General features: G+C 52.0%; 1 protein-coding gene across 1 annotated transcript in view; it reads left to right on the top strand.

Annotated features, from left to right (window-relative positions):
- The first annotated feature begins 1,184 nt into the window (after window positions 1–1,184).
- Window positions 1,185–21,417, top strand: part of PEMT (phosphatidylethanolamine N-methyltransferase) — a 39,165-nt gene continuing 18,932 nt past the window's right edge. Inside the window, exon 1 of the mRNA XM_010570378.1 lies at window positions 1,185–1,286. Within this exon, the coding sequence (XP_010568680.1) occupies window positions 1,194–1,286 (93 nt within the window). The 5' untranslated portion in view covers window positions 1,185–1,193. The remainder of the gene's footprint in view (window positions 1,287–21,417) is intronic.

Here is a 21,417-nt window from a genome sequence, read left to right as displayed (position 1 = left end):
TTGAAGGCAGCTGCGGACCCCCGAAAGGTTCCCCCCATTTCCCCGGGGCTGTACGGCCTTTGCTCGTGCACTTTGCACTGGGGGCAGGACAGCACGGGAGCCGTTGCCAGGGCCTCTGCTCTTGGCTACAAGAGGTGCCAGGTTTAGCAGCCCCTCTCCATGAATCCCACTGCAGTTCTGATTCCTTCAAAGAACCCATGAGGAGCCAGTGGGAATTTCTCTCCCAGAGGGGCGAGGTGGAGCCGATGCCTTTTTGAGCCTTTCCTGTCCCCTGGCATCCGAAGGACTTGCAAACACAGCTGTGTTTGGGAAGCAAAAACCTTCCACGTCTCAATGTTGTCTTGATTCTGATTCAAGCGAGGGAAGGGCTTGGGCTGGGCTATTTTGTCTTTTGTTTTCAAAGTTTTTTAGGAAAAAAAAAAAAAAAAGAAAGGCTCTGGCTGTTTTTCATCCAAATACCACTGCTGGGAGAGGGGGCAGGGAGGGAGAAGCAGCATGGCTTATTGCACGTAAAAATGCTGACAGTGTCAGGGAGCCGTCCTGGGAAAAATATCTCTTTCTTAAAAGGAGAAAGGGGGAAGAACAGTGAGCTTTAAGGGCTTTTTGTTGTTGTTGTCGTTAAGTAAGACAGGAAAGTCTTTTGCAGCTTCTTACAGTGCAAATGCATCCCCCCTCACTGTGGAGGGGCGTTGCATCACCCTTACTTTAGGGAAGGCAAGTTTGAGGCTGACACAGTCCATTGCTTGGCATCTCCACGCAGACCAGCAGCCCTGGGACAGTTCTCCGTCCCTGGGGACACCGAGGTGCTGTGAAACAGTGCTCCCTTTCCTGCGGCTTGGAAATGCGCTTGGGTTGGCAGCTGCCCCGTAGCGCTGGTTCTCGTCCTCACAGCAGCAGTGTCCTCGCAGTGCCTGTGTCCTTCTGGGCACTGCTGCAAACGTGCGGCTCCCCGAGAGCCCTGTGCCCCCGAGGTGTGGGGAGACAGCTTGGAGGACCCCCCACCCCTCTTCTTGGCTTTGCACCCTAACACAGCGTGTTGCTCGGGGCCGTTAAAAGATTTGTCCGCTCTCGCAGGGCAGCTGACGCGTTTGGTTTGAGGTGAAGTGCCCCGTATTCGGGTACAATGCCCGGTGCCCCTGCAGGAACCCGCACCCCCAGTAACTGGCTCTTCCCCCCAGGTGGATGTGACAGCCATGGCACGGCTCTTTGGCTACGTGGATGTGACCGACTCTGGCTTCATTGTGGCTGTCCTCTCCATCGCCTTCAACCCGCTCTTCTGGAATGTGGTAAGAGCTGCCTGCGCGCCAGCCACCCTGTCATTTTTTGTCTTCCTTTGCCAGCTACAGGGCGGTCTCCTTTGGCCAGCGTTGGAGGAAAAACCTCTTTTGGGGAAGTCTGCTGGGCTGGGTGGGGAGAGCAGTGTTCAGTTATTAGGTGTTAGAGGTGGGTGAGCAGGGAGCTGTGCTGCAGAGAGAACTCCTGGGGCTGGGGGTAGCTGTGATGGGTGTCACAGAGGAGGTGAAGGCGGGATCCCGTACGGGATGCAGAAGGAATTAGGAGCTGAGCTTGGGAGAGGGGGCAGAGCAATCAAACCCATCTTTCAGCTGCCTCCTGCCATACCTCCCACCCCAGCAGCCAGGCACTGGCCACCACTGGGACTGAGCATAAATGGCATTAACCCCCGGTGGGGGGCTGTGCTGTATATGTTGCCCGCTGCTTCCCCTTGAAATATGTTGGCAGCTGGTTATGTGGATGGTAGGAAGCAAAACCAGCCAAAAGTTAACCTGAAGAAATTCCCCCTCCATCATGCTGCAAAGTCTGGCAAAGAGCTGCAGAGCTGGCAGCAAGCCAGCCCCAAGCAGGAGCAGGGATACCTGTGCACGGGTGATGCTCGCTGTCCCTGTGGGTGCTATACCATCTGCTGGGTGCGATACCACTTTGGGAGCCGAGACTGGAAAAGTCTTTGCTGCCCTTTGCCACTGCGGTTTGCTACCTCCCTGCGAGAGCAGCAAGAATCGTTGCTGGCCCCATTTTGGGGAGTTGGAGAGCCAGTGTGCCGAGCGGGGAGCCCAGGCTGGCTGAAGGACGAGGTGACTCCCATCCCGCAGCACTGCTGAGGTGTGGGGTGAAACCTTCTCCCCGCGAGCGCTCATGGGAACGGGATGTCACCTCAGCCAAGATTCCCAAAACCGCCCGCCAAACCTCCCTGCAGGGATTCTCACCCTGGGGAAGTCTCCTCAAAAAGGCCTTATTTTTTCAGAGGGGGAGGACTCGGCTCTCTCTGAGTGCGGGGGCTCTTGAGATTGTCTCATGCTGGGCTTTGGAAAAGCGAGACTCTCCTGGCTGTGAGTCACTTTGGAAACCTCCGTCGGAGCTCTTTGTTGCAGCCTCCCTAATTTTTCATGCAACTCATTATTAAAAAGTCTCACGGTGCCTGAAATGCAAACTAGAATATGCCACATTATTTCGACTGCAGAGTCATCATTTAGCATAAAGAATCAATGAACAAGATTCAGGATGTGGTCTCTGGGGGGAGAGACCGGCTCCAGCGAGAAACTGCATAAAAGGGAAAGAAAAAAAAAGTACTTTATTAGCGTCTGCTGCTACGCCTGCGACTTGTGGGACGCCTGCAGCTTGGGAAATAGCATTGCTTTTTGGATCAAGAGTTTGGCTGCTGTTAAAGGACAGGGAAAGCTGATGTAACAGCAGGAAGTTCATTGCTCTGCGTTGCTGTTGTCCCCTTCCAGTGTCTGAAGAGCATTGCCGTTGGCGGCAGGTGGCACTGCAAGCAAGACGTGCAGGGCCTGTGCCTGGGAGCAGAAGGCATCTCTGCATGGGTTTGCAGTGAGCAACCCGAGCTGGTGTGTTGGTGGCAAGCTCTGGGGAGGTGAGCGTGGCACTAGATGTTTTCCCGGCTGTAACGGGCCGGGTGGCTCTCGCAGTCCAGGTGCCTCCGTCCATACGCTTGCTCTGCCCGGGTCTCCGAGCATCTCCCTGGCGTTTTCAGGCTCTGCCGGTCCCGGTGTATGGCTCGCAGCAGGCACTGCTGGAAGGCTCTTGCAGGGGGGGGCTGTGGGACCTGCAGCCCTGAGCAAGCCCCCGCTATCGGGTGCATTTTAGCAGGAGCGGCCCCAGCCATCCTTGGATTTTCCCTGACCTGCTTCCTTTACCTCCGCTCCATCCTTTTTTCCATGTGATCGGTGTCCCCTGCTTGCATCTAGCCAGCAGCTCTTCTTTCTTTCTCTGTATCCCTGCACAGGCTCCCTTTGTGTTTTGCTCTTCAAGTTCCTTCCCGGCAGCTGAGATTGCTTCTGCATCTGAATTACTTTGGGCTTGCAAGAGCTTTAGTGCAAAGAGTGGATTTCTGTGCCGTGCCAAGCACTCTCTGCTCTCTGTGCTTAATAAGTAATGTGGGACCCTGGTCAAAAACCCTCCTGTGCATGAAATTCCTGATTTGGGTAGAAATTGGGTGGGGATGCGTTGATTTAGTTCAGTGTCTTAATTCCCCGTTTTTGCTGAACTCTGGCCAGGTCTGCCTCTTGCAGAGTTTGGCGCCGGGTTGTCCTTGCTGTGCAGCGCCTCTGAATAAATATGTGGTGGGGAAACCCCGGCTCCGTGCCATGCTTGGCCGATGGAGAGGCACATCTTGAGGCTACGAGCATAGCGAGGCGTTTGCCCTGGTAAGCACCAGGCATGTTTCTTTGGGACAAAACCTGCAGGCTTTGGGGACGAAGCATGAACTCTGGAGGCTGTGGGGGAGCATGGCTCCGGAGAAAACCCTGATGCTCATCAGGTCGATTTATGTACTTTGGTTAAGAGAGCAATTTAGAGGACCAGAGCCTAAGTGGGGCAATTTGCAGGACTCCAGCCGTGCTATGCTGATGCTGCCTCCTGTTCTCCGCAGGGGAGAAAAGCTCTCCAAGAACAGCCTCAGGACTCCCGATTCCCAGCTTCCTCCCTGCAAGCATGTGCCAGGGCGTACCATGAGTGTCACCCCAGGGTCACCCGCTGCGTTTCCCCACCAAACCCAGGGCTCGCGCCCCCTCTTCTGCTTCCCCTTCTCCATGCCAATTAAAATCCCACCTGTCCCCAGGTGGCCCCCTGGTTATGGCACAGCTTGGATGTGTTCCTGCACTATTCTCTGGGGTTTTTTCCTTTTTTTTTTTTTCCTCTCTCCTCCTCATGCTGTCTCTGCTTTCCCACCCGCCGTGGCTGTTATGAAAAGAGCTGCTGCGAGCTGTGGTCCCACATGAGGCAGGGCGCAGGCGAGGTCCCGAAAGGCAACAGCAGAGCCATTTTGGGGATGAAGTCACTTAAAACTCCCCAAGGATGTTTGACGTAGCTGGGAGACCTGTACCGCTGTGGGGCTGTAGAGGGGCACCCGTCGAGGAGTAGGCACATCGTTGGAGCTGTGCTGTAAAACGTTAATGAGGTCAAAGCAGCAGAAACTTCAATAAATCCCATCTGTGTTTGGAAAGCCGCAGAAAGATGGGAGAAACTTCCCATCCCTTGGTAACTAAGGAAGGTATTAAATAACAGCTCCTTGGGGACAAACATTTTCAAGCCAGGAGACGCAGATAACCTGCATGCGGAAGGCTTTACAGAGCTCGCTGAGCCTTGGCACATGGGGAGGTTCTAGAAAGCTGGAAGGTTTCTGACACTCTCAATAGCAAACAAGCAAGTGGCATAGCCGTGAGCCAGGTAGTCTGACGTCTGTCACCATGCAAGTGAGTTTCAAGTGGGGAGCGCATCCATCAGCAATCCTTTTCTTGATTTGAGTGTCTTAAAAATTTACGGCTGGCGTCACGGACTGATTTAGAAATGGCACATCTTCAGCTGCCACCCGAGAGCTTGCTCCTCCTGTCACCTCCGGTGACCACCTCGAGACACCCATGCATCCTGCAGGAATCTGCAGGGTGAAACCTCAGATGTCATGGTTAGGAACAGGCTTAGCGTAATTTAGCATGATTTTAAAGAAAATAGATCCCATCAGAGAAACGTGATTTTATTGTACAAGGTTGCAGCTTTTCCAGTTTAGCGTTACAAGATCTCTGTTTTAAACTTCTGTCAAGAGTTTAAACTGCATGAGGTTTTGATTAAAGTAGTTGCACAGGGACCTGGGCTGACAACGCCTGGCTCCTGATGGATGTGTATCTCTTGGTTCATTTATTTTTAATTTCCCATCCTTTTCTCCTTCTTTGGAGACTGAAGGAATCTGCCAAGTGGATAAGAAGTGCTTGTGCCGGTGGGGAGGGGGGAGTTTGCAGGCGCTGGAAGCCCGGTTTCATCTACCTTTGACCAGTTCTTGCTAAACTTGGAGGAAGGTACCTGGCCCAAAACTTCCCCACGCTGCTGGGAAGTGGTCGGGAGCTGTCGGGATTCAGACCTCAGTGAGTCAAGCTCCAAGAAACCTTTTGGGGACAGGAGAAAACTGCCTGATGCTGGGGGATTTCAGCAGCTCTCGCTGTCTGTCTTGCAGAAGGGAAGGATTGAGCGGTGGCTTGATGGCGGTGTGTTAGCACCTTGCTGGGAAAAGGAAATTACAGGGTATGAAATGGCTGTGCAAGGGCTGGGGCTGGAGTGGCAGGCAGAGTCTCGTGGGGAGTACACCTCCGTTAGCTGAAGTTTGCAGGGTTGGGAAATGAATGAGTCGGATTGATTTGTTTTCTTTTTTTCTGGCCTTCAAATTCTGCAAACCTGCGAGAGTTTTGTGGGCTCCCCCGCAAACCTCTGCCTGCCTGCAAGCGCAGGTGAGAGCAGAAAAACAGCCCTCAACCATCTTCTGGAAAGTGCTTTTAGATCCTGTCATAGAAGCCACGGCACAGTGACGATGATTATCTGCTTATAACAGATGCTAGATCAATAGCGGGGCTTCAAGCTATGCTGCAAGGCAATTGACTGCAGAAAGTGTTTCTTTATTGGGGTAAAGCTGGGCTTGCAACGAGCTTGGATTCGCTCTTACATCTCCTGTCTTAAAATGTCACCACCAGCTCTGATGCCTTTCATCCTTTGTGCAGGGAGAGGATGCACATTATTTGTAATTGGACTCTCTACCAGGCAGCAATAGCCGTTTTCATTTTGTACAATGCCTAAGAGAGAGCGAGGGTTTGCTTTTTTTTTCTTTTCCACCCCCCCAAACAGCATTTAGTGGCAATTTTATTCCGAGTGACTTGGTAACGCTTCCCACTCAGGCGGCGAGGGCTTTGCAGCGATGCTGTAACGTGTGCGGTAAGTGGACGGCATCGATTCGCCAGCCGTCTCGTAACAGAGCGAGTCCTGGCCGGGTGTGTAACACCGCGCCTGTTTGGCTCCTAAATTTAGCTTTTCCAGCATGTCGGCACCGCTGCGAGCCACATAACAGGGACCAAAACTGGGTCGCATCCTCCGGCCTGCCGGCTGGAGTGACACAATTAGGAGCGCTGTCACCTTGAGGGAGAGCCACATCCTTCGTCCCAGCACCGCTTCCCTGCAGCCTCCCAGTTAGGGGTGGTGGTGTTTTCATCTAGACCCTCTTTAAGAAGCTGTGCAATATCTTTTTATGATGTCCTTGCAGGCTGAGCTGCCTGCCGTAGCGGGGGGAGGATCGTGGAGCCCAGCCTGGCTGGGCAGCTGTGAACTGAGATGCTTCATCTGTGTGTCGAGCCAGGCAGGATCTCAGCCCTCGGGGCTCCAGGCGAGGCGGTGGCAATCATTCGAGCAGCTGCCCGGCCACCGTGCGTGGGTACCTGCCAAGGCAGGGCGTGCTTGGGCGGCTGAACCGTTGCCGTGCCCGTTCCTAGCGTGGGTTTGGGATCCAGCCGGTATGCGACGTGCCTGCTCAGTGTTTCTCTAAACCCGAGGTCAGAATCTGTTTCTCACCTCACAGTCCCCTATGGATCATGGCCAAGCTGACCCAAAAAGCAACCTTCTTTTTTTAGCTTCTGCAGAATGCTTCTCTAAAAATGCTTCTCCCAGGGTGTTTGTTGTATATACTGGACTTTTCTTGTTTAGTGTTTTAAAAATAAACTGCGGACTGCTGGCAGCCCTGCTGGAATAAGTCAGCACATGCACAGAAGATGAAAAAATATATTTAAGCCAGGAGTCTTGTTTCCATACACAAGAGGATTATCTGTAGACCCTAGAAGTTGGGAGAGGCCCTTTTCTCTCTGTCCCACTCCATCCTTATCCTGCCATGCTGCTGCTAAACACTTTCTCCTGCTGATGAGGTGCTGCTCAAAGATGTTAATCTATGAAATGGCAAGTCCATGACCACCTGCATCCCACGGGACAAGGCAAAAAATGCAAAAAAGAAAGTAGTATGATCTGCCCAGACCAGGAGGTGTGGAAGACAGTGGGTCCTCCCGTGTGGCCCTGGGCTTTGGCAGCATTTGTGCGTAGTCCTGGGGCTGGGAGCTGCTGGAGCCCTGAGCGGGGAAACCCATTGCCTCCCCTGGGACATCGGCTGTCCGGGGGCCGGACGGGAGCTTCCCAGGTTGCGTGCCTGCTGCAATCACAGACGTGAGCTGGGTGTTTTCCAGCTGTTTTGACAAAGAAATGCAGAGATACGCAGTCTGCTGGGTGCTCTTGGGAGGTTATTTCCGTAAGGTCCGCTGCCCGGGTTCCATCATGATGCAATTGCATCTCCTGCGTGCCTGGAGACTCGTGGTGGGGAGGGAGGCGTTGGGGTTTCATGGTGGGGGTGCTGGCTCTGCCTAGTGGCAGGCTGGTGGCACACAGGGTTGGCACCCCAAAGAAAATGCTTCCTTGTTTTCTCTATTTTCTTCCCCCTTGATGAACTCCAAGGGGACACTTATCTCCAGTTGCTCACAGGGCAGTAGCAAATGGGTAGTAAATTAGATTAGTAAATCAGTAAAGCAAAACCCTCCTTCTCTTTTCCGCCTATATTGTGTCCCTGGTGACACAAGTAGCTGGAAATGGCACTTGGCAGGAGCATCCCACATCCCTGCTCTCTTGAGTGTGAAACCAGATAGTTCAGCAACCCGATGACAGCAGCACTTGGCGGGCACTGGTTCCTGGTAAATATTAGGAGCCTCATCTCAGTTAAAGCAAACAAGTATCCACACTCCCCCCAGGGCTGCCTGCCTGTGGCAGCTCCCTTACATTCCCTTTTCTAAGGCATCCTGACAAAGCTTTAAAACCCCAACCTAGAGAGAAATAGTTGATTTTTGGAAGCTGGTGCTGATGTATTACGTTGATGGAGGACATGAGCTATGGAGATAGAGCGTGCCTGGGCAGTGGCTTTGGTTGATATGTTGCAGAAGGATGGGTGCAGCGGTGCGCGGGCTGTTCAGAGCAAGGAGCTTTGATTTCGGAGGGTGGCCCTGACCCAGAGGAGGGGTTGTGGAGTGGGGTGAGAAATAGCCCTACCGAGCGAGCTGCTGCCTGATTTTTCTTTTCGCTGCCAAGCCATCCGAAGCTCCGTGCTTGCTCACGTGCAGGGAAAGAGGGGCAACTCTCTTAGAAAATTATGAATTTGGTTGCCAGAAAAGCTGGAAGCCCCAGGCTTGTGCATCTGCGTGTGGCTTCGTCAAACTCTTCCGATCTCCCAGCAAATGTTGGGGTCAGGGAGAGGAAGGCTGATGGGAGCTCTTGATTTTCCCACGTGTCATTAAAATCGTGAACCTCCAAGGTGCATTACCTAGTCGTCCAGATTTGGCAATATCTTGCTTGGGTTTTTTTTGCCTTGCAAAACCTTTTTTGTTCCCTCTCTTTACTCCTCCAGACCAGGGATGATGCAGCTGTGGGCTTGTTCTGGAGGTCAGGACGTGCGAGCTGCTGCTTTGTCTGGCTGAAGGGTTTTCACTTGCTGTCTGTGTAGGCACAATCATTTTTGGTGTGATCCTTTTTGCACTTTTGGGAAGAAAAAGCAGGCTGCGAGCAGCTCACACCCCTGAAGTGGGTGAAATGAAGATGGGTTTTAGCAATTTTCTCTGCCTTTGGCTGTTGTGGGGAAGCCTGACCGTCAGGGCTCACAGAACGCCTTCGTTGCCTCCTTTGTGCGGTGGGAGGTTTGCTCATTATCTGGTTTGTGCTTCGCTTATAAAAGAAGCTGTAATCGTAGCAGCTCCTTGCCATAAAAGCACAAAGACATTTTCAGGGAAGGAAAATGTACATGCAGCTTTTATGATCCTATACGGTACTCCTTCTGCCTACTTTTCTCACCTCCTGCCCTTTCTCCAGCATCAGCTCTGTGCCTGCCTGGTGCTCAGTGTGACCCCCTCTGTCTCGAGCCTCTCCTTTGCTATAGAAATTCCCCTTCTAGAAGGAAAAAGTTGAGCATCCTCCTCGTCACTCTTGTTGGGTGAAGAGAAGCAGGACCCCAATTCTCCCCGTGTACTTGGATGTTCCTATTCCTGCCCTCAGAGCTGTATTTTCTGCAGTGAGTCCGACAGCAGATGCTCAGTTGGCAAAATCCCATGGAGGGTTTTGAGCTGGGAAAAAAAACCCTGTCCATCCGTCTGTGACTACGGTGTATACCCATAACAGGACTGGAGTAATACCAAACCAGATCACCTTGGGGCACGTGTGGCTGTTCCTGTTAAAAACTGAATGACCTCAGACAAGATACAATATTTGTAACTACAAAGCATTCCTATTAAGTGCCCTTTCCTGCTTATTTTTACCAGCACATTGTTTTAATGACTGCAGAGTTACTCACTTGATTCCCAAGGCTGGAGAGCAGCAATGAGTTAGTTTCATTTCAACACTTTGTCATGCAATCATATTCCAGAGATTGATGTACTCGGAAACCAAAGCGAGTGCATTGCCCAACTGAATATTACTTTCCTGCCTGCACCCATCAGGTTTTGGTCCCTGGTGCGGATACGTGGGGATCCTTAGCTGGAAGGACTTTCTCAGCCTCCCCCATCCACCTCCGTGCAGGGCTCTGGTACAAATGCATGGAGCAAAAGACTGTAAAAGGGTTTGAGCACTGCGTGCAGGGCTCGTAAATGCATCTCAGCGTTGGGCTTTGAGGCTGCAAAAGGGGGAAGGAGCTCCCCTGGGGTGCAGATCACTGGGCCCGGGGATGATTGAGCGTTCGCTCGGCTTTTGGGTTACGTTTCTTGCGTTGAACAAATACCATGGGGCACGTGGTTACACCCGTCTAACACCCACAGGAACCCCAGTGATAACACCGGCAAGCCCGAGGGGTTCGATGGTTGTATTTAACCCTTCAGACTGTTATTACTTGTTGTGCCGCGCGGTTTGAACATCTCATCCCCGAGGAGAGGGGAACAGAGCGCGCGGCTGCCCGCGTTACATAAAGATCAAATTGTCCCTCTCTATTGTTGGCCGTTGGGACGACAGCAGCATCGCAAACATGCGTGTCCTCGGCGCCGTGGGAAATGTTCCCTGGGGAGGCTTAACATGGAACGTGGAACGTGATATGTCGAGCAGCGAGAGGACGGGAGGCCCTCCAGCCAAAATCGGCGCTCCGCTGAGCGCGGCCGGTGCAACCAGTACCTCTTTTCCAACGAACTCTCACTACTCTGCGAAGGGGTATTAGATTTCTCTTGCATTTTGTGCTCTGCGAGGCGTATTTTTTTTTTTTTATCCCCCTTTTGCTGTTCCCCCTCCCGTCACAGCCCCTGGGGGAGCGATGAGCGAGTACACGCTGTCCAGAGGATGGGTGTGTTGGGAGTCCTTATTAGCAGACTTATTCCAGAGAATTAAACCCTAATTTCACAAAAGGGCAGCAAGAGAACGGCTGCAGCTCTGGGAGAAGCCGAACCAGCTTTGTGTGTTGTTTGCAAATGGCACAAGAAGTCCTGGTCCGAGGCTGCCGGTCCTTGTCATTGGGGTATTATGACCAAAAGAATAATTGCTGTGTTTCTTTACTATTTAAAACAAAAATTGCAAAGTAGTGTACAAGGAAACCAGCCATGTCTCCTCTACTGTGCTGTCACTTGTGCCTCCACTTGTTTTGTTTTTGGTTTTAGGCAGGGCTTTAAAAAGTTCCTAATCATCTTCCACTTCACCTTTTGACAACCCCGCTGCAAAATGTGACTCTGCGACACCAGTCATTGTTTCTCCCTGAATTAATTGTTGTGTGTAATTGCGACCTGCCGCAGGACGCTGTCTTGCTCTATTAAAAAGAGAAATGCTAATGAAGAACATTGGGTACCATATTACAGGAGAGCAAGGCTCGACTCGCTGGGACGTGTACTTGGCGTACTGTTATTGCCAGCCCGGGCAGAAATGGTGTTTCTGTCTCTCATCAGTCACTGGCTAATGATTGTAATTTTTACTTGCTGAGAAACTCTGGATATAATGGACTTCATTAACAGATACATGCGATGCTACCAGACCTGAATTAGGGGGAGAGAGGAAGAAAACAACCCCTGCGTGGAGGCAATTTTATTATTTATTTGTAGCAATAGGAGTCATCCAGAATTAGTGTCAGATTCGGCAGTGTGGCTAATGAGCTGGGCTGAGCTGGAATCCAAGCAAACCTATTAACGAGAGCAAACGGCAAAGATGATGCCCGGGTCTGAAAACCCTCACATCAAAGGCAAGATCCCAGGCAGCGCTGGGATGGCTTGGCTGCTTTTTCTTCCTCTGCGTGGGGCTGTGTGGTTGTGTGCTGATGTGTTTGCGTCTCGAGAGGCTTCTGCTTGCCGATCACCCTCAGCCTTTCTCCATCCCCTTCTCTCCTGCCAGCTCCTTCTTACTCATACATTGGGTGGACTGGAGCTTCTGATTTAATCTTTAAGACAGCAGAGCCAAAGTATTTCCACTCCCATCTGCTTGAAGAATTGCCCGACTTGCAGTCCTGCAGCATCCAGCCGCAGTTTTCGGTTGCGGGCAGGGGCACATCTGCAGGTGGGGACATGGTGACAGAGCTGGGTGCTCACGCTGGTACCTGAACACGTATCTGCAACTAAATGCAGGTCGTACAGGAGAGCAAAAAGGCACTTGAATTAGCTTCCATCTCCCGTATAGCTTTATATGGTCTCTTTGCAATGAATCAGAGGCTGCAAGAAATGTCAGAGTCGTTAGGTGACCTCAATCTCCTTTTACCTGGAGCCAGTGAAGGCTTGTCTCAGTTCCGTAAGAGGATATTTCTTACATAGGATGCACTTGCTGAAGACTGTCCATTTTTATTCCAGCTAGAATAACTGCTTTTTAATCAGGCTGACCTTATTTGCAACAGCAATAGCAATTTGAACTAGATGTTTGCAGCAATCGTTGGAAAGCTTTGAAGAGCGGGATAGATGCTTTGTGACAGAGATAGAAAGCTTTGTCCCCACATTTAAAACCAAACCTAAGGCGCTGAAGTCTGCAGCAAATTCAGAGGGACTTGACCTCATCGCTATGGATCTGCTGGGATCCAGGGCTTGAGTTGGAAATAACGCAATGGAGCGGAGGTGCGAAAATAGAAGGCAAGTCTTAAAAAAAAGAGAGGCGTTTGTCTTGTAACGTGGCATTTGTACTGAACGCTTGCTGACAGTGTGGTGCAGCAAAGAGCTTGTCTTTCTAAATCGATGCCAGTTCAAACATTGTCAGTGCTATTGTTGGATCGCTTTGTTTGAAAATGGGTCTTTTGGGTAGACGGCCTGTTTCAGTAAAGTGGCTGTGTGTATAACACTTCAAGCACTTTCCCCAGCTTTGCTTTTTTTTAGTGTTGCATGAGTAACAGGAAAAAAAATAAGCAAATACAGAATATGAGATGGGCAGAATAGTCTCACTCACCCAAGAGACTGACACACACCTTTGCTTCTGGTTGATTTGGGAAGGTGCCTGCTATGGACCGCCTGAGCAAAATCAGACCCGTTTTGCTCAAAGACAATGCTCTGAGTTTCAGAAAAATGTATGAAAATACGAGGTTTGTGGTTTTCTGGATGGGACTGTGTGCAATGGATAGCTGAGTGTGGGCCAAGTCATCTGGGCATGGAAGATGAAAAAGAGACCGGCAAAACACCGGGCAAAATGCTTCACCATCCTGCGCACGAGATGCTCATCTGGCAGCGCTGGCCTTCCCTCTGGGCTCCAGCAGAGCCCCAAATACTTGTGCAGGGGGAGCCTCTGCCTTTCCCTAATCTCGGGACTTTAGTTTATTAGGTTGTATTACAGGATAAGAGGAGCTGGGTGGGTCCCAGCTGCTCCCCGTTCCCCCACGCAGCCCATGTCCCTCCCAGTACTTGGCCATCCCCACTGCATCCCAGACTAGGACCGGAGAGGTCTTTCCCCATCCCGTGCTGCGCTCTGGAGAAATCATTATTTCCCAGGTATTTTTTCCATGGGTTTTGTTGGCTAGGAGACCCTGTTTGGGCCGTGCAGGCTGATTCCCTGCAGCTGGAGCGCATCGACTTTCCCCTGCTCAGTCTTGGGGAGCTGCTCATAAGGGCTTCCTATGTCCACTCCCAAAATTAATTAACACAGCTCATTCTGAGTTACTCAAAATCACCTGCCTTCAGCTTCCAGCTCTTCGGGCATAAATCATGAGCTCCTTGCCTTGAGGAGAAACTGTTCAGATTTTGTGTTGGAAATTGCTAGCAAATACAGCCCATATTGCGTGTCATTTTTGTTATTATTGAAGAGGAGAGGATGTGGCTCATGGAACATCGATGGACCTGGGCTGCCTTGGCATACGTTAAGCAGGGGCTTGTTTTTATTACAACCAGCTAATGAGATGGTACTTTGACAAATCACATAAACACTATTAGAGAAATGAAATTTATTATCTAGCTGTTGATCATGAGTGGATTCAAGGTAAAGGCTCATGTGGAGGTAATCTCAAGGGATGGCTTTGAGGTAAAGCGTACCTAGTCCTTACGAAACCCTTATCTGTTTACCTGCCGGCTTGTTTTGTTTCCCCAACTCAAGGCTGTTAGCTGAGGTGACCTGTGCCATTTCAGTCCAATTACTTTCACTGGGGATGGATGCGGGGGGGCCTTTATTTTTTAGGCTAAACTCATACATGGTAGAGGCAGGCTGGGTTTCTTTAGTAGTCATCTTTCCACTTCTAAAGAAGTGGAGCCACTTCTTCTCCCTGAGTCAAAGTGCTCAGACTAGACCCCATTGACCCCCTTGATGGCAGTGCACAGGCTTTGTTGGGGAAAAGTCACTAGAAGAGGCACTCCAGCTTGCTTTTCATCCTCTTAACTCACTCGTTTGGGCGATCAACATTGCAGGCAGTGAGGGTTTGTCACGCCGGCTTGTCTCAGCACTGCAGCTCCCCAGCCTGCCCCTTGGTTTTGGAGAGGAGCCCGCCCTGCTTTCCTCTTGTAGATAGTTCTCTTCTTCAGCCCCTTGGGTGTTCTCATTTTTTTGCAGCCTTTTGTGCTTTCCAAGGCTCCGGTTCCGCTGCGAGAGCCTGGAAACGTGTGTTTTTTCCCTCCGTGAAACTCCGTGTCACTTGGGTGTACAGCCCCGTCGTTCCAACTGGCTGTTCTATGCCGTAGTATTGCTGTGTAGCCAGTGTACATACTCCGAAACCCCGCTGCTGTTTCTTTTGGCTGGAATAAACAACAACCCCCCTCCATCCAGAGCCCGTGAAAGGCAATGGAAAAGCCTTCCTTGAGTCAAATCGACGCCTTCCTTTCCAAACTGAAAGCCCTTGGCAGGCAGGGATGAGCTAAGCCGACCTCCTTGGCTGCAGCTTACTGACAGCTGTTATTGCCATCGTACCAGTGGGGAATGGGAAAGGGGAAAAACTAACTGGTGTAGCCTCCTGGGGAGACCTTTCCTGGCCGAGCCAGCCTGTCCCCGTCTCTCAGGACACTTGTCAGGTCTCTGCCCATCAGGTCAGGGTGCCTGGAGCCTCCAAGCTCTGATGGGAGTCCCTGCCCTGCTCTGGCTCCACGGGCACGGGCTGTCACCCGTTGTCCCCAGTGCCTATTGCTCATCAGCAGTCCATCTCTGGGTCCATCTTTTCTTGGTGCATTACCATAAAAAAGACCTTTACAAGCTGCATGGGCAAAATCTCCGGCCTGCGTTGCCTTACAGCTCACATGAAACCATTAAGACGGTGCCTGTCTCTTCTAATACCACTTCAGTGTTTTAATTGCATGAACTGGAAGCTGCTGCTCCAGTACTTAGTGGGGGAACTTCGCAGGGCTTTAATCATTTGCTAAAAAGCTTTCAGGCTCCATTACCGTCTTATGGCTCTCTGTAATTGAGTGCCTGTGAGTTGAGAAGCCTTCAGAGAAATAACTTGGTCTCTAGATCAGGTAGTCCAGAGCCGCCGCGGCTCTTCCCAGTGCAGGCAGGAAGCAATTAAACAAAGTGGAGCCTGTCGGGGTGCTGGCAGGAGCTGGCAGCCTGCAACCGGCTCCCCCCAGGGTTCTGTGGTGGCAGGAGGGACAAGAAGGTGGTCTCATGGTCACCCCAAGTGCTGGCTTCTCCTCCTGCCTCTGGAAAGTGTTCAGCTGGGGACAGCTCAGCCTGCTTTCCCCAGGCGGCTCTGCAACGCCAGCTTGACATGGTTTAGTGCTTCCCCTGTGGCACCCAGTCCCAGCCAGTCCTGGAGCCGGTGCCCACCTCGGCTGCACCCTGCAGACGGGTCCTGGGCCATGGGCTGCACTGGGAACGACAGGGATGAGCAGCAAAGGGACCCCGAGCAGCGCTGCGGCAGGACGGAGGGGCTGCAGCAGGCAGGGCTGGGTTTGGGATGAGGGCTTGGGGAAGGCTGGGTGACGGCTCGGATGGGCAGAGGTGGGGACGATGCTCCCACCCTGCCAAAGGGACAGCACGTGGGATTAAGGCTGCTGTATGATCAGCTGGCCCCAGCGGTGGAGAGCGGCTGAGAACTGGTGGCTCATAACATATAAGAGATGGTGGATGAGGGATGCACGAGAGACTGGCCCGCTAAAGGCTGGAAGAGGGAAGATACCCGTTGTCCGCCTCATCTTGGGAATCACGGCGGATGGACGCGTACCGACCGGCGATGGGTGTCACGGCGGGTGCAAGGGAGTCACCGCAGCCCTAACGCACCGCTGCCTGCCTGCCAAGCCCTGGCCACGGGCTAAACCTTGTGGGTTTAGGGCACCTTCCCGGGGCCACGCACCCACCCGGGGCTGACCCGGTGCTCATCGGCAGCGCAGGGAAGGCAGTTCTGCTGATGGGTGCTTCGTATCCCCGCCACTGCTGCACCGGGAACGTGACTGTGGGGAGGTGACGGCTAATTGCTGCAGCGAGTCAAGGACTGTTTAAGCAGCTAATTAATTCCTCCTAATCAGCCCTTGATCTGTTGAAAACTGCATGGCATTATCTCCTCTGCTGCAACACCTTGATAATTCCTGTCTGAATGGCCTTCACGGAGAACATATTTAAATAAACTCAATAGAGATTTCAGACAGATAGCAACTATAATTACCAGCTTGTACAAATTAAACCGTGGTTTGTTCTGTTCTTTTTCTCCTGCCTTCGCTGCCCAGAGCTCCTGCTAATCATGTTCTTGCTGCCAGTGGCACACCAGTCCCTGGGGCGTTTTCTGCACATGCCTTCGGAAAGCCTGTGCCAGTGGTGGGGTGGGTGCTCGGCGGGCTGGTGTTTTGGATGAGGCTGCACATGGGCACATGCCAGCCTCGGCTGGTGTTGTTCCTGTGCCAGGGGCTCGGTGCTGTGCCAGCGAGCGGCAGGAACGGCACCTGGACACCCCTCGGGGCTGCCATGCACGATCCTCCCCAGGACCAGCCCTGCAGTTTCCCTTCCCATCTCTCCTGAGGTTTCTCCTAGAAAAGCAAGATTTTTTCTCACCTAGGAGCAGCACGAGCACTCGGACATTTGCCTTGAGTGACTACAGGAGCGCAGGCTGGAGCTTTCAGCCTGGCCATGGTGTTCAGCCGGCACTATCGGCGATTCCCTACCGGCACGTGGGCAATAAACCATCTGCACTAAGCTCTGCCGACTGCAGAGGGGCTCGAGCACGGTTCATTAGGAGGGATAAGGTCAGACCACCCTCATTTCTTCCGCGGTCACTTGGACAGCCAGAAAGGCTGGCTCCTCTGGCATTCGGCAAAGGTCAGCCAGCCCCAGCGCTCGCAGGCGGGTAGTGGACGTGCATTTACATTGCAGCCTGCTCTGCTGCCGGGCTCTGTGTTGGTTCTGCTTCCCTGCTCGCTCCCAGGAGCACCACAGTCAGAGTTTGGGTGCTCGGGTGTATCTTTTTTCCTCCCTTTTAGATAAATGCAGCAGCTGCAAGCAGGGTTGTTTTCCAGCATCCAAGCAGTGACAGAGAATGTCATTACATTTTAATGAGGGATTCCAGCGAATCAGAAAGGAAAAATGGATTTTTCATAACAGGGGAACAGGTCGGTGCTTCTGGTCCTCGCAGGTGAAATAAGGGTAACATCAGGTTTCCTGCCCTTTCATCAGGTTACGGGCTAGGCAGGGCACGTCTGCCCCGATGGGAGATGCTCATACGGAGCCAGCTAAGTCCAGAGCCAGGGTTTCTCCTGCCCCAGCACCTGCAGGAGGACGTACCCCCATGGCTGGCCTAGGAAAGGCCAGACTGAAGGAGAAAGTTAAAAAGTTTGCTCAGGTCAGTTTTGTCTGAAGGTTTTTTTTTTTTTACTTAGGGCTGAATCATTTGTGCATCCAGGGCTCACCTTACCCACGCACATCTTCTTGGGACTGGGGTGCAGACATGCCCTGGGGAGCTGATTGTTCTTCCTCTTGGCTTTTCATGAAATTTCTGACTTTTGGGTCCCTTGGTGGGCTGCTTCCTAGACCCCACATGATGGGGCAAAATCCTTCATGATGGCAAATACTGCAAGACAGGGATGGTGAAGGTAGCGTATCCTATTCACTGCCATCTTTTCTACAGCCCAGACTTGGGCACTGAATATTTTTATGCCAACAGTTTGGGCAGGGCAAGAGCATCCCCAGAAGTGGGCAGAGCATGCCCCTGAGTGGGCAATGGGTCCAGGATTTCCCGGGATGAGGGCACAGCCCCTCCATCCTGCTCCCTGGAGAACTGGGAAGGAACTGCTTGCCTCAACCCTCCGGTGCCTCAGTTTCCCTTGGGTTGAAGGGAGCTGCTAATCCATCCCAGCTTCCCAGGCATGCCGCAAGGCTCAATTCACTCGTGCCCACACCGTCTTCTTCAGATACTATGGCAATGGGGCAATGTGAGGACGTAGATCGGCTGATTAGCACTGAGATGCAAAATGTCCCTTAGACCTGAGCCTTTGGGCTATCTGGTTTCGTTCCCCATCTCTGGGGCGAGCCAGATATAGAAATGGAGTCACGCGAAACAGCACAGAGTCTCTATTTCAGAGCTGGGGTTGAGCAAATTAAAATGTAGCGTGTTCAAAAGCCAGCTTCCCTGGATGGCAGACAAAAATAATCAATTTCCTTGAAACAAATACTAAATATTAATGAGAGGCAATGGTCTGCCGTGCACACAGAGCTGTAAAGAGCATTTCCTGTTGATCAGCTGTGGAGACACGTTGGTGAGATGAAATTGCCTTTCGAATGGTTATTTGTGGCCCTTCTCGAGGTGGCTCGGAAAGGTTTGCCTGCCCAAAAAAAGAAAACTCAGAGCATTTCCATTTTGTATCTGGGCAGCCACTGGGAATGCGTGCTGGTGCTTTCATTTTTGTTTACGCACTTGCCCAAGCGGTTGGGGAGATGGCTCGGTTCGGTTATGTAGAAATCAGCCCTGAATTTACGTAGAGGAGGCGGCGATTCCCTGGGAACATCAGCCGGCTGTGTCTGCCCCCGACGAGCGCCGAAACGGCCTGCCAAAGGCAGAACATGGGACCCAAGAGCACTCCCTGGCTTTGCAGCCACATCCGCTCGTTGATTTATTTCAATAACGAGCATTGGGGGAAACATTAAAAAAATTACTTACAGCCCTCACCAAGTATCCTAAAGTGAAAGCAGAGGGCTGGGAGCTTTGGAAAAGGAGCCTTGAATTTTTCTATTGCTTTGACCCTTGGGTAAGTCAGGAAACTTTGTATTAACTCCGTTTCCAAACTTGGAGGTTGGAAGAAAAATAAAAATGCATCCTTCTCTCCCTCACCGGGACACACAGCCATGGCCGTGGGGCTTTTCCTCCCCGACGCCGTGCTCGCCTGCGGGCAGCACGGTGCTGGCTTTGGCTGGGAGGGCAAACAGCACACTGGGAACGGCTGCAGCCCTCCCCAGGAGGCCACTGGTCTCAGCCCTGCCGTGTCCCGCACACGGCCACGGAGGATGCTAAAAGCGTTTTGCATCCGTCATGCAGTAAATAATAACACATCAGCTCATGATTTTATAAAGCCATTAAGCCAGCTGCGTAGCCATGGGTCGAACGAGAGCTAATATTAGCTAGAAATTACTAAAATTAGAAAATTAGAACTGAGCCAGAACTAATTAGTTGTTCAAGGAATAGAACCAGAACCGGAACAAATTAATTGTTGCTGAAATATCGCCGCGGGGCCTGGCGGGCACCGCCGCTTCCAGCCCCACGCAGGCTCCCGCTCTGCTTTGCTCGGGATGACTCCCGCGTGGGCTCAGAAAAAGAGCCCGGGGTCCCATCTGAAGGCTGTGACAGCTAAATAAAAGTTGGCGTCTCGGTCCCAGCCGGGGAGTCGGCAGCGACGTGATGCAGCGTGAGTTGGGCTGTTGCTGGGAGCGATCCCAACGCAGTCGAGCCAGCTGGTGCCCCAAAGGGCTCGGAAACGCGTCCCCTCGCCCCGCTGCGCTCTGTCGTTGCCCAGATATGCTTTTCTAAAGGCAAGGGTAATTACGAGGCCGCCTTGACGGCTCCCAGAGGCACGCGGGCTCTCCCCTCTGATCCCAGCGACGCTGCCTTCTCTTTCAGCTTCAGCTCTGCCGCCGACTGAGAGGCTTTTGCGAAGCTCTCGAAGCGAACCAGGAGCTGCCATCCATGCAAACGCCGGCAGAATAATTTCCAGGGAATTAGGAAGTCGGTACAGATAACTGGCACGTGGCTGCATTTTTCCATCTGTGATTCAGTCACCTGTACGGTCACTTCTTTTTACTTTCCAAAGGTGGTAACTCACCCTATATTTCTTTTTCCACTCTCTCAGCATTCAAACAGCGGCTCCCATTTTAGCAGCAGCGTGACGCACGGTATTTTAAATTCAATTTAGAATACAAACTATTTATACCAGCCAGAAAAAGGCAGTGAAGCAGCTCTCTCTGTCATGAGTGGATTTGTAATTTCAGAGCAATCATTGCATAACTAATTGAATCAGCTCTCAGCATGTGAGATCAGTGCCCTGCTTATCAGAGGTTTTCATCGTTCTCCCCTCCCCAAGCCAGGAGTCCCCCTCCACCAGCAGCACTTTGTGCTTCTGCATTAGCCTGGGAAGAAAGCGGACCTGCAAAGCTGCCTTTCTCTGCTCAAATAGAGCCAATAAATTACCAAATACATTCAGAGTAGATGAATAGCTGGGTTGCAGGTGCCTCCCAAAAGCTGCCCAGGCTCCATGCGAGGGAGTGAAGTGCGTTTGAAGCTAATGAAGTGCCAGCCGTGTCTGAGAAGCAAATTGGTGCCGAGATGTTCTGCTGACTCCCACCTCTCGCTTCATTGCCCAGGTGTGCCCTGCTTGGCTTGAATCGAGGGTCTGATCCAAACCCCAGGCGTGGCGCCTGGAAGTGGAGCCTAAAAAAAGGCAATAAATACAGCGACAGCTTTCTGAGGGGTACAGGAAAGGTAGAAAACAGAGTAGCTATAAGTATTTTCATCGGCTTGGGAATGAGGGTCCTGGATTTGGTGACTTGGGTGGGTGCAGTCCTGCAGATTTTGGGAGCAGCTCCAGCCACCGGCGTTGCAGCAGCCTCACGGGTTGAGAGGGTGTTGAGGGCACCTCCTCAGCTGCGAGGTGTTTTGGGCAGGAGCCCATCAGCTTCTGCAGAACGTGGAGCTTAAAATTGCAGCCAGAGAAAAGCATGCTGTAAAGGATGCTGATGCCTCCCTGGAGATGCTGCCTGTGTAGGTGTGAGTCCTGGGCTGTCACTGACGTGCTGTACGGGTTGCATTGAGACAGCCGTGCAGGGATGGGTGAGGAGTGCAGGTGAGCCCTTAATGGCTACAATTGCTGAGTGCTAATGAAGGCCAGCTTGTTCAGCCTGTACAAGTGGAAGCAGTTCACTGGGCGAAGCTGGTAGATCTTGTCTGGAGGAGGAGTGCTTGCAAACTTTTCTGGAAGTGAGCAGGGAGGGGGTTGTTCCTCTCAGGTATAATCCCTACAGCTGGATATAGGAGATGATGGAGCCCAGAAAATGAGAGCTGGGTGTCCTTGTGATCCATCCCTTACTTGGGGATCTGTTTTCCTTCCAGGAGAGCAATACCAGGTTCTGTGGCAGGAGCCTGTTGGCTTTGGAGACCTGGGGACAGCCTTAGCAATGCTCTCGGCCTCGTTGGACACGTGTTGTCCAGCCACATATTCCCCAAAACTGATGTGTAGGGGTTTGGGGTTTTTTGTTTGTTTGTTTTTTTTAACATGAGCCTGTGCCTCG

Source organism: Haliaeetus leucocephalus, unplaced genomic scaffold, assembly GCF_000737465.1.
Source record: "Haliaeetus leucocephalus isolate CR32 unplaced genomic scaffold, Haliaeetus_leucocephalus-4.0 Scaffold295, whole genome shotgun sequence".
Taxonomy (NCBI): Eukaryota; Metazoa; Chordata; class Aves; order Accipitriformes; family Accipitridae; genus Haliaeetus; species Haliaeetus leucocephalus.
The sequence above is the reverse complement of the archived record's forward strand: the minus strand, read 5'-3'. Positions and strand labels throughout refer to the sequence as shown.